At 49.9% G+C, this 14,071-nt stretch overlaps 1 protein-coding gene across 3 annotated transcripts; it reads left to right on the forward strand.

The window, feature by feature from the left end:
- Positions 1-33: 33 nt before the first annotated feature.
- On the forward strand, positions 34-14,071 carry DRAP1 (DR1 associated protein 1). 3 transcript variants are annotated; one of them, XM_077920161.1, is made up of 9 exons: positions 34-51; positions 3,464-3,525; positions 4,133-4,354; positions 8,495-8,567; positions 9,371-9,464; positions 10,434-10,553; positions 11,779-11,866; positions 13,207-13,295; positions 13,806-14,071. In XM_077920161.1, the coding sequence occupies exons 3-9, from the start codon at positions 4,313-4,315 to the stop codon at positions 13,951-13,953; spliced, it is 654 nt and encodes a 217-aa protein (XP_077776287.1). In that variant the 5' UTR covers positions 34-51; positions 3,464-3,525; positions 4,133-4,312; the 3' UTR covers positions 13,954-14,071. The 3 variants fall into 3 exon arrangements, with proteins under 3 accessions (XP_077776287.1, XP_077776286.1, XP_028566868.2); XM_028711035.2 differs by lacking the exons at positions 34-51; positions 3,464-3,525 and having other exon boundaries at positions 3,886-4,354; XM_077920160.1 differs by lacking the exons at positions 34-51; positions 3,464-3,525; positions 10,434-10,553 and having other exon boundaries at positions 3,880-4,354.

Raw genomic sequence — 14,071 nt, forward strand, 5'->3', positions numbered from 1 at the left:
GCATTGGAGGGGGGACAGGAAGTGCCGGGGAACTGAGGTAAGGGAAGTGAGGTAAGGGAACCAAAGTTTTTTTGCTATCTTCCGAAAAAAAAGGGGCTTCTTTTTTTGCGCTTCCCAGTATTTGAGGATTATTATCTCTTCGCCCCAAACCTAAAATATCTGAGGGCACGGGGGTGGGTTTAAAACACATCTCCTCTCACAAATGGCAACCCGCCATGTTGGGCATTGTTTCCTATGGGCGTCCGGAGTGGTGCCGGTCTAGCAGTTGGCTTCTCTATGGAGCAACAGCCCCCCTCTAAAATGTGCTCAGGCTGTTAAGAGGGCGGGGTGTTTGTGTGTGTATCGCGCGCGGAGGATTCCATTTTATACCGGAAGTGACGCAGAAGGGCTGATTTTCCCCCCCCCCTCCCGCTTTCTTCCGGATTGCGCCTAAGTGTTTTGAGTTTTGTTGAGAGGTGGGTCCCTATCGCTCTAGGCGCAGCTACGTTGAAATCCCTTCGTAGTTTACACTGGGGAATAAAGCGGAAAACCAGTTTAGTTTGACGTCGGATGTGATGTTAAGAGCTCCGTTGGCATCGCAGCCCTTCATGGTGTAACCACGGCTCCCCAGCCCGCCCATCTGCAGTGCGGGGATCAGAGCACTGGACTGCCTGGCAGTGCTCTTCTGAAACATCACCCACCCACCCACCCAAGTACCCGCGATGCGAGGATAATATCATTGCAGGGCTGTTGTAAGCCTCACTTTCAGCCACTGGGAAGAACTGGGAATGTTATTGGAGGGTGGGGTGTAAATTCCTTAAATAAAATAATTTAAGGATGGAAGCATTGGGCTGCACTGCATTCTGAGCTTCTCAGCCACACACACTACTGCAATATAAAGATGACAACATTGCAGGGCAGATGTAAGCCACAGGCTCTAAAAGCCTAGGGTAACGGGGCAGACGGGGCCACATGGCTGTCACTTAGAGCCACTCTCTCACACACATGCCCAAATGTTTAAAAAGGACAACCACAGGGCTACCTTGGAATCCCCTCATAAGAATATAAAAGTGGCCCATCTAGCCCATCATCCTGTTCTCACTGTGGCAATCTAGATACCTCTGGGAAGCCTCCAAGCAGGATCTGAATGCAACAGCAACTCTCCTGACTCCCAGCAAATGGTATTCAAAATCAGTGGCATACTTTCTACATGGTGGAGGCAGAACATAGCCATTGTAGCTGGCAGCTCAGCCAAAGCCACTGCCACCTCACCATCAATATAGGGATAATAACTACGGGCTGTATTTGCATTTGTGGCACAGTGCTTAAAAAAACTAAAGTCATGTTTCATTCCTGCTACTACTCCCCCCGCCCTTCTTTTGTATGAATGGTTGGTTGATTGAGTACTTGGTTTAGGTTTGGGGCTCCTCAGTGCCCTCCTCCGCCTTGAAATTGCCCACTTGCTCTCAGCCTCTTGCATTCAGCCTCCAGTTCCCTTTGTGGCCCAGAGAAAGATTGCAGATAGTGATCAAACCATTGCAGTGGCTTTTCCTTCTGCTCGCTCCTATTGCTTTGCTGCCCCTCACTGCCCCCACTTTGGAAGTGAATGGATGGCAATGGAAGCAGGAGCAGCAGGAACAGCATTGTCCCCTCCCCTCAGGCACTGGCAGGTGCTAGATGTTGCCAACTCCTGACTTCAGCCCTTGGGAAGGGCGTGCTGTTCCCCTATCACAACTGGGCTAAAATCCTGCATTTCTCTGTTCTTTCTGAAATACAGCTGCTACTTTTATTTTGCAGGAAAAGGGGGAAATTTAGCATCAAAACTAACTGGCAAGTCTCATCTGACAAATGAATAAGCAGTCTACTGTTTTGTTCAGTCTGCGCTACAAGTGAGCAGAGCTAGCATACAGGTCCAAAGTGGCATTCCACAGCTGCTTCTTTTTTTAAGTAAAAAGCTTGTATATAAGGAAACAAGCTGGAAAGCTTTGATTGGTCACAGAGGCCTGGTTTTTGGGGGGCCCGAGGGGGTGGTTTGCTAGATCAGAAATGGCAAGCTTAGGATCACACCTTTAAATTGTTTATGTACAGTACACAAATCATGCTGGAAAAATGGTTTTTGCTACTTTGGGCGCAGAATGAATTGAGTACACAGTACATCTGAAACTGGTTTTAAGCTCAGTATCCCAACAGTCTAGATTTCCCCAACACTGCCACTCAGGAAACTTGGTAACCCGTAGGTCAGAAAGTCTTTACACCAGATCTCAGATCAATTCCTGAAGATACCAGGGTGTTGTAGGCAAGCTGTCTCTCTCACTGCACTGACACTGTGACATACCTAATTATTATTTATTTATTTATTTATTTATTATTTGTACCCCGCCCATCTGGCTGGGTTTCCCCAGCCACTCTGGGCGGCTTCCATAGAAACCAAAAAACACTAAAATATCATACATTAAAAACTTCCCTGAACAGGGCTGCCTTAAGATGTCTTCTGAATGTCAGGTAGTTGTTTATCGTTTTGACATCTGATGGGAGGGCGTTCCACAGGGTGGGCGCCACTACCGAAAAGGCCCTCTGCCTGGTTCCCTGTAGCTTTGCTTCTCGCAATGAGGGAACTGCCAGAAGGCTCTCGGCGCTGGACCTCAGTGTCCGGGCAGAACGATGGGGGTGGAGACGCTCCTTCAGGTATACTGGGCCGAGGCCGTTTAGGGCTTTAAAGGTCAACACCAGCACTTTGAATTGTGCTCGGAAACGTACTGGGAGCCAATGTAGGTCTTTCAAGACCGGTGTTATGTGGTCTCGGCGGCCACCGAGTAAGTTTGTCATAAGTGTTTCAACCCAGCTAATGACACTGTTGTTGGAATGGAAACAACAGAGCAATCCTGTGTATTGAAGGCAATGGAAGCTGCCCCACATTATTTAACTTGTTTTCTTCTACATATATATTCTGTCATTTCTCCATCGTGGAACCTCAGGTGGCGTACAAGGGTTCCCCATCCAGGCAGGAACCAACCAAAAGCTGCTTATTTTCTGCAAGATGCCTCGTGCTTTTGGACAATACTTTTTATCATTGTACTTTTCACATATCAAAAGAAGCTGCCTTTGGTTTTCCTTTTGGATTGAAAAGCAGGGCAGAAATTAATTCAAAATTTTAAAATAGATATACTTTTCAGGCAAGCCTTTATAACATAAGGCTGATCTAATGCCCACTTACCTGGGAACAAGGCCCATTGAACCCAGTGGGACTTCTTTCTGGGAATACAGAAAGATTGTGCTTTAACAAGTAAAGAACTTATTTACGGGTAAGCCTGTGCAGAAGGATTGCAGCCTTATATCAATTTATCTATCTGTTGATGGCAGCTGTCTTGTACTCAAATGAATTTTTAAAATTGCTGCTATCATTTGATTGTTACATCATAGTTGTTGCCCTTTCTTTCTTTCTTTCTTTCTTTCTTTCTTTCTTTTTTCTTTCATCTTTGGGCAGCTATTTTATGAACATTTACTTGACAGTCATCCTTGTTGGACACAGTGGGACTCCCTTCTCAAGTAAGCATGATTAAGCCCCTTAAATGGCAAACTACTTCGAAGCGGGATAGCATGAGACTCTTAAGACCAGGGTCGTGGGTTGGAGCCCAACGCTGGGCAAAAAGATTCCTGCATTGCAGGGGGGTGGCCTAGATGACCCTCGGGGTCCCCATGCTCCTATGAAACGAGTCGTGCGTGCATGTAGCTCAGAAGCTCCCTCTCCGTCCCCCTTCGAGCTTCTACTTGGGGGGGGGGGGGCGGAGGGAGTCTCCTGCTTACCTAACTTTGAACTCGAGTCTAGGGGGTGGAGGCCTTCCAGAAGTGGTTACCCCGCCCCGCTACTCCCACCCCCCTGACCATTGGCCCTGCTGGCCGGCGGGGTTGATGGGAGTTTGCAGGCAAACGACCTGTGCGGAGTCCCAGGTTCCCCCATCTCCGCCTTTGCGGGTGGGCTGGGGGCTCCCGCTTTGTGCGCTAGTTCCTTGACGTGGCAGGCAAGCCAGCCTTTGCTGCCCTTTTGCTCCGCGGGCACCGCAGGATGTGTGTCTACTGATGGTTTGTTTTTATGAATGGGCCTCGCGCTCTCGGGGGAAGGAGCGCCCATTCATGCCTTTCCGCCTCGATCCAGGCGGCGTTAGGACCCGCGCGGCGGGCGGCGAGGAGGAGGAGGAGGCGGCGGCGGAGGCTGCTTGGCCGGGTCGGGCGAGGCGGCTCCTTCCGAGGTGATCCTGATCCGGCTCTTCGCTCGCTGCAGGCCCGGCAGCAGGAGAAGGAGGAGGAAGAAGGAGAAGGAGGAAGAGGAGAGGAGATGCCGAGCAAGAAGAAGAAGTACAATGCGCGCTTTCCTCCGGTGAGATCCCCCGCGGCTGCCCTCCCCTCGCCTGCCTTACCCCGGGGTAGAGCTTGCACCAAAGCCCGGCCCGCAGCAGCGGAGCCCCTCTTGCCCCGGAGGAAGGGAGCAAAAAGTGCCGGGGCTGCTTCTCGGACTGCCACCCTCCTCCCCACCCCACCCCGGCCGCTGCAGAATCCCCAGAGAGTTTGAGGCTGCGATCTTAAGCCCGCTGAAGCTGGGGAGGGGGGACCCCCATTGAAACTGCTGAGTAGACACGGCTAGGGTGGCTGCCTAAATAAATTAATCAAGGCAGCAAATTACTGTACTTCCCTTTCACTTGCCCCCCCCCGTACCTCCCATATGCTTCAAGCAAGATGTGGGAAGGGGGGGGGGTGAGAGAAAAGAAAGCAGGTAATACAGACCCCTCCCTAAAAGACACTCGTGCCTGCTTGCCTATAGAAGTCTTAAGAACCCCTTATTTTTGCTGTTTATTAGAACAGACCTGGTATGGGGAAGCTTTGGCCTTCCAGATGTTGCTGAACTACAACTCCCATCACCCCCCTGGCCATTGGCTGCTGGGAGTCATAATTCTGCAACATCTGGAAGGCCAAAAGTTCCCCACTCCTGGAATAGACACACAAGCCTGCCTCCCCCACCCCCACTGCCTTCCTGCCCCAGGGAATAAAATGTAACCTCGAACACACAGGCAACTGATCCCTCCGCACAGAAGAGAAAACCCATAGGAGAGGTTTTCTGATTTAGCAATTCAGTGAGTGTAGCCCGTTTTCCAATAAAATACAAAACAAAATCCTCCTTCGAATAAGCTTGATGCACCTCCAGATGTTGCTTGATTGCAGTTTTCATCGGCCAGAGCCAGCGTGGTCCCTTGTCACTTGTCAGGGATGACGGAAGGTGTCGTGCAACAACAACTGAACAGGAACTGGTTCCCTGACCTGATAGACAAGCCTTTTGTAGCCCCTGTGGAAGATGTGCCCTCTGCTCTCTGTGGCCTTTGCAAGATACAATCTGGCTCCTGAGGAATCCATGACCCTCCAGAAGTTGTTGGGACTACAACTCCCATCATCCCTGAACATTGACCATGTTGGCTGGGGCTGATGGGAGTTGGAGTCTGCCCACATCTGCGTGGCCACTAGTTCCAGAACTGTTGTTGGACTGCAGCCCCCATTGGCCCCTGCCAGCATGGTCAGCGGTCCAGCAACACCTGGAGGGAAGCAGGTTTCCCTCTCCTGGCATGGAATAGGTCCGAGTTTATTTCCTCTGCTATTTGCTAATGTTGATTGTTGGGTCCTGGGCCAACCTGAGGTCTTAGAGTAAGGCTACTTGGTGGGTGCCTCTTTTGTAGAAGGGCTTTCTGCATTTTCTTTTCTCTGTCCAAAGTGCTGCTGCTGGACAATTTTGGTGGAAAACCTGGGTTCCTGTGTTTGGAGCAAGACAGATTATTTTTGTCTCTTTGCACCTTTCATCATTTTATAAAACCTCTTATCCTTCCTTCCTTCCTTCCTTCTTTCCTTGGTCCCAAAAACCTTTTTGTGATGGAGTGATCAAGAGACTGCTGATCACCCACATGTATTCCAAGCATGGATGGACTCATGGTACATTTGTATAGGACATTATTACAACACTGGCTGTTTTATCTTTTCACTGCCTTTTGGGACAGTGTTTATTATTATTATTATTATTATTATTATTATTGGGAGTTCACAACTTAAAATTGCAATATAAAAAACACAAAATACATAATAAGAACATGAATATGATTATGTATTTTAATTTTTACTTTATTCTGCTTTGTCATTTGAAAAACAATTTGGTTTAATTTTCCTAGCTGAATGTAAGATTTTATATTTCAATTAATTTTTTAAATTAAATTAAAATTTTAAAAATCTGGAGGGACACATGTGAGCCTCTCCTGGAACATGTCCTGCTATCCTTTGACTTGTACAAGCATGAGAGTTGTAAAACCCATGAGATTTACTTCGGAGCACAAATGCATAGGATTGGGCTTTCCTTAGGGTTGAGAAGCGCGTGACTTTGCAGGTGTTGGTAAATTCCATCTCCCATCAATCCTCTTCCTCTGTCTGAAATTTCAGGCCGGCCAGTGTCTTTCCCATCAATTGCTGCCTGATCCTTTTTAACTGGAGGTTATGGGGTTTACCTGGAGATCTGGGACCTTCTTCATGTAAAGCATGTGTTCTTGCACCCTAAAACAGAAACAAGACTCTTGCCCTCATGATTCTGGATAAACAGCTAATTCACATAGGAAACTGCCTTAGACATGCACACTTCAGCTTATGCCCAGAACAAACTTAGTTGGTCTCTTAGGTGCTATTGGACAATTTTTTAATTTTTTAATTTATTTCGACTGCGTCAGACCAACACGGCTACCTGCCTGAATCTGCCTTGGACAGAGCCAGACCACTAGTTCACCTAGCCCAATATAAACCAGAGATGGGGAGCCTCATGCTGGGGAGCAGATGGGGCTCTCTAAGATGTTCAGCCGGGACCTTGGGACTCTCAGTTGACAGTATCTGCTCCCCAGGCCACACCCCATACTGGCCTTCCTCCCTGCCTTCCCTGAGTGTTTTGTCTTGGCTCGGCTGAGAAATGTCCTTGACTGAGATAAGGCCTCTTGCTAGCCTGGGTGGAGGGTGCGGAATGCAGCCTGCTCCACAAAGGCAGGAGTTCTATCTGCTTTTTGCCTCTGGTCCTCCCCCTTCCAGAAACTTGTCCACAAGGGATTCTGGCCTTCTGCCTAAAAAGCATTCCTCACTCCTGGTCTACACTGATCTGGAGATGCTGAAGAGTTTGCATGCAAATCCTGTGTTCTGGCGCTGAACTATGGGTCTCTCCACCCAACCCCCGTGAAGCTAGGCTGGGCATTTCCACTTTAAGCATCGTAATGCCCCAGGTGCCCCACTCTCTTGCCCTGCAGTGGATCCTAGCCTTTCTTGACTCTGGCAGACAATGGTGCCTGAGGGCTGTCCTTCAGCAAGCCCAGCAGCACAGTCCTTCCTGCCAACCCATGGGACAACCTGGGTGCGATGCTGAAAAGCTAGCTTCCCGAGAGCAGTGTGTCTTTTTACCCAAGTTGGTTGTTCGCTGGCAGCTCCCTGCTGCACCCCAGGTGCCAAGGCAGAGTTCAGGGGAAGGCTTTAGTGCAGGGCTGGGGAAATCCATGGCCGCCCCAGCTCCCATCAGTCTAGAGGGCAATAGGTTCCCCTTCCCTGGTTTAGTGCTTAGGAGAGATGCTGAGCCTTGGTCACCCAGTCCAAGTCACTTAATAGTTATCTGGGGGGCGGGGATGCACTCTGCATGTGCTTAGAGGAGCCCTTGGAGGTTTTGTTGTTGTTTTTTTACTCTGTGGGCTACAGAGTTGGACCATTGGGCTTCCAAAATAGATGATCCCCTGGGCTGAGGTTGAGTTCCAGGATTACCTCTTCAATTTCTAAAGTGTTTCCTAGTGTTTGCTTCTAGGGCCACCCAATGAGTGATTGTTCCACCTAAGCAGAAAGCCTCCAGTTCAAACGTCACCTCTGCAGTGATTATAACCAGCACTTTGAACTAGACTTGGGAGCTAGCTGGCAAACCGGTGGCACTGATGCCCTCTGTCGTTTACCCCTGTTGGGAAGTGAGGCACCACTACTGTGGCCATGCACACACATCACATTTGAAGCACATGGCTTCCTCCAAGGAATCCTGGGAACTATAGATTACTCTAAACTCAGCTACAGTTCCCGGAACCCTTAATAAATTACAGATACTTTTTTTTGGGGGGGGGGGTCATGTGCTTTAAATGGATGGCATGCACACAGCCCCATTCCCTTGTTAATAGGGGTGAAGTACAGTGTGTGTCAAATTTGGTCTTCCAGCTAGTTTCCAAGGCGCCAGTTCAAGGCCCTGGTTATTATCGAGTGGTTGGAGGTGAGGGTTGTATTCTGTGATTCCACAGGCATGTAAAATGTGGGGACTACCAGGGATGTGATTCAGCTTTGTGACCAGCTAAGTTGAATTTTTTCAAACTCAGGAAACAAAATTTCTAGATCTTACAGGCTGTTTGGCTAAGTCCAGCTGAAATCTGAGAAGCCAGGGTTCCGTTTTAATACCCTCTTCCATTCTCCGTTTTTTGTTTTTAAAAAGGCTCGAATCAAGAAGATAATGCAGACTGACGAGGAGATTGGCAAGGTGGCGGCGGCTGTTCCTGTGATTATCTGTATCCTTTTCGTCACATTGCCTGGATCTGCCCGCCCCCTAAGCCTTGGGGAGAAGTGCAAGGAGGCCAAGTGGGGGAATGTGTCTTGCCCCAAGGAGATGGCTTGAGGAACCTGTAGGAATTCGATTCCGACCAAACTAAGCCTCCTACATATATTTTGCTCTAGGAGGCATTGTTTGGTCAGAATAGTGCATGGGTAGGCAAACTAAGGCCCTGGGGCCTGATCCGGCCCAATCACCTTCTAAATCTGGCCCGGGAATCAGTGTGTTTTTACATGGGTAGAATGTGTCCTTTTATTTAAAATGCATCTCTGGGTTATTTGTGGGGCATAGGAATTCGTTCATTTCCCCCCCAAAAAAATATAGTCTGGTCCCCTGCTGAAAAAGTTTGCTGACCCCTGGAATAGTGAATACACTTCCAGAGCTAACACTGAATAAATTACTTCTGGTAAATGAGCCACCGTTGCCACTATAGGGCTGTGAAAATTTGCGTCCCAGGCATTTTAGACTCGTCTACTCATGTACTATCTAAAACCAAAGGGGCGTATTGGATGCAATATGTGAATTTTTTCCCCAGCAGGGACCTGCTGCTAGTCAGCCCCAGGCAGGATGGCCCGTGCTCAGGGATGAGGATGAAGCTGTTGTCCCACTATATTTGGGGCGCCTGACAAGTTCCCTATGACTGGATGGACAAATCTGACCTCAGACAGCCTCCTGTGTGAGGCTTTGCACTCTCTGCACATTCTCAGGGGGTTGGGGGGGTGGCTCCCTTCACAGCATCCCTTAACTGTAGGTCTCCCCAAGCTCGGGCGCTGGAGCTCTTTCTAGAATCGCTACTGAAGAAGGCCTGTCACGTGACGCAGTCCAGGAACGCCAAGACCATGACCACATCGCACTTGTGAGTACCAGCTGCACATCAAGGTGCAGGGGCAGAGCCAGTCATGAAAGGGTGGCGGGTAGAGGCAGAGTTGGTGCAATCAGCTGGCAATTACTGACATCGTCTCTCCTTGGTTTTTAATCCCGTTTTGGAAATGTGTATATTCCTTGTGGCAAGGAGTTCCCCAGTTCAGCTTTCCTCAAAGTAAGCACAGGCATTGGCTGTGGAAGTATTGCAGTTCAGCCTCCCCGTATCAGGCAGAATTTGTTGAGCTTCAAGTGCTTTGGCTTGAAGTGCAGAAAGCGTTTTTATTTTAAACTGTTTATTTCCCCCAACCATGCCTCTCGAAAGTATTTTTTACTTACTTACCTCCTGTTATTTCGTCTTTTTCTTTCATACATGTATCTAATTCCCCCCTCCAAACTTCCCAGTTTCTCTCATTCCTTCTGCCCACTCCTTTTACACTCACTTCTTCCTTCTGCAGCAGCTTTAGACTGTTATCATATTCCTTTTTGTTTCATTTACTTAAAAAAAATTAACTTTCTTTCTTTCTGATTTCCTTCAGTACCTCCTCTGGCTTCTTCCTTTCAGAGGAGTGAGACCTTCCTTCCTTCCCTCCCCTGCCTCTTTCTCTTTTATTTCTCTTTCCCACCCACCTTTACCAAGCATACAGGTTTGCTGGCATTGCTCCTCCCAAAAGTCAGAGGCCACATTGGAAGAGTGAGGAAGCACTGTGTGAGCTGTGGCCCTGAAACACCCTTTAAAGTAGACTTAAGACCCACTGGTGGTCCCTGGCCCATTGGAGAAACATCAACAGTCCCACTAAGTTGAAGGCAGCTAGCTGCCTGCCTTCACAAATCTAGTAACCTTTATTTGAAACCATGAGGGCTAGAAACTTGTCTCCCCGTCCCCCTGATTTTAAACAGAAGTTTTGTCACTGCATCAGCTGTGTCTGGATTTCCCATCTAAGCCTGTCATCTGGTTTTGCAGGAAACAATGCATAGAGCTGGAGCAACAGTTTGACTTCCTGAAGGACCTTGTTGCCTCCGTGCCAGATATGCAAGGAGACGCGGAGGATAACCTCATGGAGGGGGAGAAAGTTTCCAGGAGGTAGGAAGGGAGGGGGGAAGCCCCCGTAGCATAAGGTCCCAGGTTCGATCCCCGATTGCATCTCTCCACTTTCCCAAAAAATGGCCATTTGGCAGGAGGTGGCTAAGATCCTTCTCAGCCTCAGACCCTGGACAGCCTCTGCAAGACAGAGTAGACAGTACGGGGCTAGATGGATGAATAATCTGATCTGGCCTAAGATAACATCCTTCATAATGGGTGGGATGGGAGACACTGGAGGAAGTTCTGTCCCTCTCCCCTAATCTGATCTTTGCTAAAGGAGGGAGATGGGGAGGTTTTCCCCATAATATGAATACTTGCTTGCTTCTGCTTCAGGAACCTTTGCAACCATCCTGCAAGTTGGCTAGTATTGTCCTTGTTAAATTGTGAGTGGGAGGCTGAGGATGGGGAATCGGAGGCCCTCCAGATATTGTTGAGCTCAAACTCCCATCAACCCCCCAACCAGGGATGGCGGGAGATTAAGTAAACACACCTCCAGAGGACCGCAGCTTCCCCAGCCTTGTCAAGAGACCAGTCCGGCTGAGCTAAGACTAGAACCAGGAATTTCAGCTCTCAGTGGCTACACATGACATGTGTTGGGCCATAGCCAAGTGGCAGAGCATCAGTTTCTGAGCCGCTGTTTGTGTCTGCCTGGTGAAAGTGGAGACTTTTCCTGGGGAGGCTTGCTTTAGGTGTATTTAATTATATGAATCACTCCCCCAGCAAAAATCCCTGAAGCAATTTACAGGACGAGTGAGGTGCAGTAATGAATAAAAATGCGTCATTATATTCAAAATGTAGTCAAAACAAAAAACAACAACACATCCCATCATTGGTGCTGCCCAAATGACCAGGAAAACAAAAATGTCTTGGCCTGGCAAGGTTGGTGCCAGGCAGACCTCCTTGGGGAGAGCTTGCTAGAGGTGCGGAGCTACCACAGAAAAGGCCCCTTTCTCTTCTCGCCACTCTCTGGAACTCCTTCAAAGGTGGGATGCAGAGAAGGGCAATGGGGGACACGATCTCAGGGTTCAGGAGGTTTATATAGTGGAAGGCAGCCTTTAGAGATAGGGGTCTTGAGTTTTGCAAGGCGGTAAGGGTCAAAGCCAGCAATTGAGCCCCGGTTTCCAAATGGTCTTCAGGGGCAGCCCCATGAACAACGCATTGCATAGCCTAACCTGGAGGCCTCTTCCGCACACCTGTCTCCACTTTCTTTTCCTCTCTGGTTCAGGGGCCGGAAACCTGGCACTGGGCGAAAGAACGGCGGCCCAGGCAAAGGACGGGATCCGAAGCAGTCGGGCACAGACTCGGAGCAAGAGGTGGGCTGGCATGGTTTTGAGTGTCTTCAGAAACTGAAACCCTCTTCTAATTGCAGTCCAGAAACACTTTTTAAAAAGTTAATTAACCATCTGACCCTGTTTTTCCTCCTCCTTTCTCTTTCTTTTCTCATCCCGCCTCCCTCCCTCCTTTAAATGAAATCCTGAAGAACCCCAGAAAAATGCGGGCCGTATGGGCGCCCGCAGGATTTTTTCCGGGTGGAGTAAACCACAGAGAGGACGAAGCAGGTCCTCCAGGGAGGGGGATCAACTGTATCGTCACCCCCCTTGGTGGATGCCCATGTACAGTCTCTTGACCCACTTTCGGTTTCTGTTTGTGTGAACAGAAACCCAAAGCGGCTGCTCTTCATCTTCCTTCCCCCTGGTGGTTTTGCTTGGAAAAACCACCCTCTTGCTTCGGCCCCTTCCTTTTCTGCTATCTATAGATGGTTAACTTTTTTGGAGCCACCCTTGCCTCATCTCAGCGGTGATTCTTCACAGGGGGGTGAAGTTGTGGCCTCCTCCCGCTTGCCACTGTGCTCACGGCCCGTATGCTTCCCCTCTGGGCCTGCCAGGCCGCACTGCCCAGGAGGCGGCAGCAAGGCAGGCAGGCAGGAGCTGTTGTGCTGAGGCCTCCCTGCTCACTCACACTTGGGATGGGCAGCTGAGCAGGCCACAACCGCAAGGAGCTCAGTGGGTGGGCAGTGAGGCCTTGGCAAGTGCCCCACAATGCCATGCCCCGATTCCAGCCCAACTTCATCGGACATACACAGTTTATTCCTCGATATTCCACCCTCTTTTCTTATGTTGTTTTAGACTGTCCAGCCTCCAAGCAGTGGGCTGTGGCAGTGATGTTGGTTGTATCCCAGGAGTGGGGAGCCTTTTTTCAGCCTAAGGGCCGCATTCCTTTCTAGGCAGCCTCCCCGGGGCCACATCCAGCAATGGAGGTGAATCTTCCCTTTGTACAGTAGGCTAGTTTGCCTGCGCACATACAAACCCCTCTCCCCTCCTTCCAAGCAAGCAAGAGGCATCCGAGTGTGGGCGGGGGGGGGGGGAAGGGTCCTGAGGGCTGGATGGAGAGGCTTAGGGGGGCCACGCTTGGCCCACAAGTCTCAGGTTCCCCGCTCCTGTTGTGTTCAGTGCACTGTCCTTGCACAGCAGTGTGAATCGGGTCTGCTGGGCTGGAAGCAGCCCAGGAAACACATTTCGGCTGCCTGCACTAGAAGGGCAAAAGATGTGGCTGCAGGATCCAACTAGCTTGGTTGCTCTGAGTAAATGATAGGCTGGCATCAAGAGCATAGCATCGTTCCATGGTGACCCTTTTTTCCCTCCGGCCTGTGCAGGACGACTCTGAAGACAGCGAGAGCAACGGGGAGGAGGAAGTGTCCCACATCGCCCCTCCTCCTGTGCGACCTGCCACACATCTCTCCACGTAATATTTTCAGTGTGCTCCTGCTTATTGCATTTGGCCAGCAGTGTGTCAGGAATTGCGGTTGGGAGCTCTGCCCTTTTAGCCGTCAAGCTGGGATTCAAGTGCTGTTGTCGGCTGCCCCAAAACTGTTGACGTCTGTGTGCTTTGGGGGCAGGGACCGGACGCCACTTTGCTATGGCCCCTTTCAGTCCTGGCACCAGCCTTGGCTTAAAGACTAGGCTGCTGTTATTTGTTCTCCTCACCAAAGAAACCCTGATCTGTTTCTGAGCCTAGAGGGGACAGGGACGACTTGCAGCCTTCCAGATATTCCTGGGCTCCCGACTCCCATCAGTCCTAACAAGCATGGCAAATGGTTGTGAGTGCTGGGAGTTGTAGTCCAACAGCGCCTGGAGGGCCACAGGCACACACCCACACACCCCAGGCCTGGAAAACAGCTTCATCACCCCCAAGCTATAGAAAAAGTGCCTTGGCCTGCACACTAATCCGACCCCCCTTTTTCTTCCCCTGCAGTGCTCCAACACCGTATCTACATTTCACTTCCCCGCCGGTTCCCGCAATACCTCTGCCTGTCACTGCACCAATGGGGACGGTGCCAGTTGCGCCCCCACCTGCGCCGCTTGCGCCAGCCCAGGAAGACGAGGAGGATTATGACTCCTAGCCCTAGTTCTGGTTTTTTGCTGTTGCCACTTTGGGGAGGGGTGGGGGGGGGGAGGGGAGGGACAGAACAGGGTTTGAACGGGGCTGTTCTTAAATTTATTAAAAAACATGAAACTGTG

The sequence above is a fragment of the Podarcis muralis genome, chromosome 16 (genome assembly GCF_964188315.1).
Source record: "Podarcis muralis chromosome 16, rPodMur119.hap1.1, whole genome shotgun sequence".
NCBI lineage: Eukaryota > Metazoa > Chordata > Lepidosauria > Squamata > Lacertidae > Podarcis > Podarcis muralis.

Bases quoted from the DNA above. Each gene is read 5' to 3' on its own strand.
- DRAP1 (XM_028711035.2), top strand. From the start codon at position 4,070: ATGAATGGGCCTCGCGCTCTCGGGGGAAGGAGCGCCCATTCATGCCTT. The intron at 10,554-11,778 runs GTAGGAAGGGAG...TCTCTGGTTCAG, and splicing joins GGGGAGAAAGTTTCCAGGAG to GGGCCGGAAACCTGGCACTG. The intron at 11,867-13,206 runs GTGGGCTGGCAT...CGGCCTGTGCAG, and splicing joins GCACAGACTCGGAGCAAGAG to GACGACTCTGAAGACAGCGA.